The sequence below is a fragment of the Poecilia reticulata genome, linkage group LG16 (assembly GCF_000633615.1).
Source record: "Poecilia reticulata strain Guanapo linkage group LG16, Guppy_female_1.0+MT, whole genome shotgun sequence".
NCBI lineage: Eukaryota > Metazoa > Chordata > Actinopteri > Cyprinodontiformes > Poeciliidae > Poecilia > Poecilia reticulata.
Genome location: NC_024346.1, coordinates 1,209,588 through 1,210,752, shown reverse-complemented (window position 1 = coordinate 1,210,752; position 1,165 = coordinate 1,209,588). Strand labels below are relative to the sequence as shown.

Genomic DNA, 1,165 nt, shown 5'->3' with positions numbered 1-1,165 from the left:
ATGGCCGCTGAGGGCACTGCAGCGTTTCTGCTGCACCACCTGAGGGCCCTGCAGCGTTTCTGCTGCACCACCTGAGTGGAGTAACGAGGTCGTCGGCTCTGGAGACCCGATCTATGAGGAGGTCGTTAAGCCGTTTCATTCCAGCGTTTCCTACCTGATCTGGACCGTGGAAACTGATGGGAAAGCTGGAAAACGCGACTCCCAGCTGAGCCGCGTTTTCCCAGTGACACTGAGCCACTGGTTGCCACGGTGACTCCTTAAGGAGGAGGAAGAAGGGCCCACAGCATCACCCCACCAATAGTCACACTCTGCACTATTTTCTTACCGGTTGAACAGAACCGCCAGGTCCGATTTCTCCAGAACCAGTCAGAGCTGAGATCTGATTGGAGGGAATGACGGAGTGGGCGTGTCTCTCTGCCCTCTGATTGGATGGAAAACAGGAAGTACTCCAGCAGTGGAAGGCAGGAAGGTCTAAGTTAGGACGGAGAAACCGGTTAAATCCGAAAGGTTCTGGATAATTCACCAGGTCAGAACCAACATCACAGATTGGAAAATCCTCAGAGTTGAACTGGGTCGGGAAAAGTCCAGCTTCCTGTGACCCAGTAAGACTCTGATGATGGTTCTGGTGGTTTTGGTGGCTGAGATGTGGTGGACCAAACAGAACTGGGCCTCATGACACTGATCAGTTCAGAGGAAGCAGATTTACCCAGTAGATGACTGAGTAGATGACTTATTCCATCCCATAAACCCATCAGCGTCTCCATGGAAACGAGCCCCTCTGATGACCAGAGGGTCTCCGACAGCTGAATGTGTGACCTTCTGTGACCCGTCTGTCATCTCTCAGGCCGCTGCTTGCCGCCGATGGAGACGAGGTTGCCATGGAAACGTTGCATCCACCTGACTCTGCTGCTGGTCCAGCTGCGTTTACCTGAAGGTACGAAGTCAGAAACTCTCTGGGAGATTTCTACAGGCTAAAACTGTTGCATCACTTTGAGATCATTTTTAAAGTGCAACTAAACCCTGTGAAAGTAAAGCCCCGCCCCCAAATTTAGAATAACTCCACGAAAGTGGGCGGAGCCAAGAGACACGGAGAGGCGTGGCCACGTCTGGGTGTGATTGGAGATTGTTGGAAGGGGCGTGGTCACGTCTGGGTGTGATTGGAGGT

At 52.6% G+C, this 1,165-nt stretch overlaps 1 protein-coding gene across 1 annotated transcript in view; it reads left to right on the top strand.

Moving 5' to 3' along the window:
- The window catches only part of LOC108167002 (hemojuvelin-like), a 10,177-nt gene that overhangs the window by 3,278 nt on the left and 5,734 nt on the right, over nucleotides 1-1,165 (top strand). Inside the window, exons 2-3 of the mRNA XM_017309315.1 lie at nucleotides 845-941; nucleotides 1,053-1,110. Coding sequence (XP_017164804.1) covers nucleotides 862-941; nucleotides 1,053-1,110 — 138 coding nt within the window. The 5' untranslated portion in view covers nucleotides 845-861. The remainder of the gene's footprint in view (nucleotides 1-844; nucleotides 942-1,052; nucleotides 1,111-1,165) is intronic.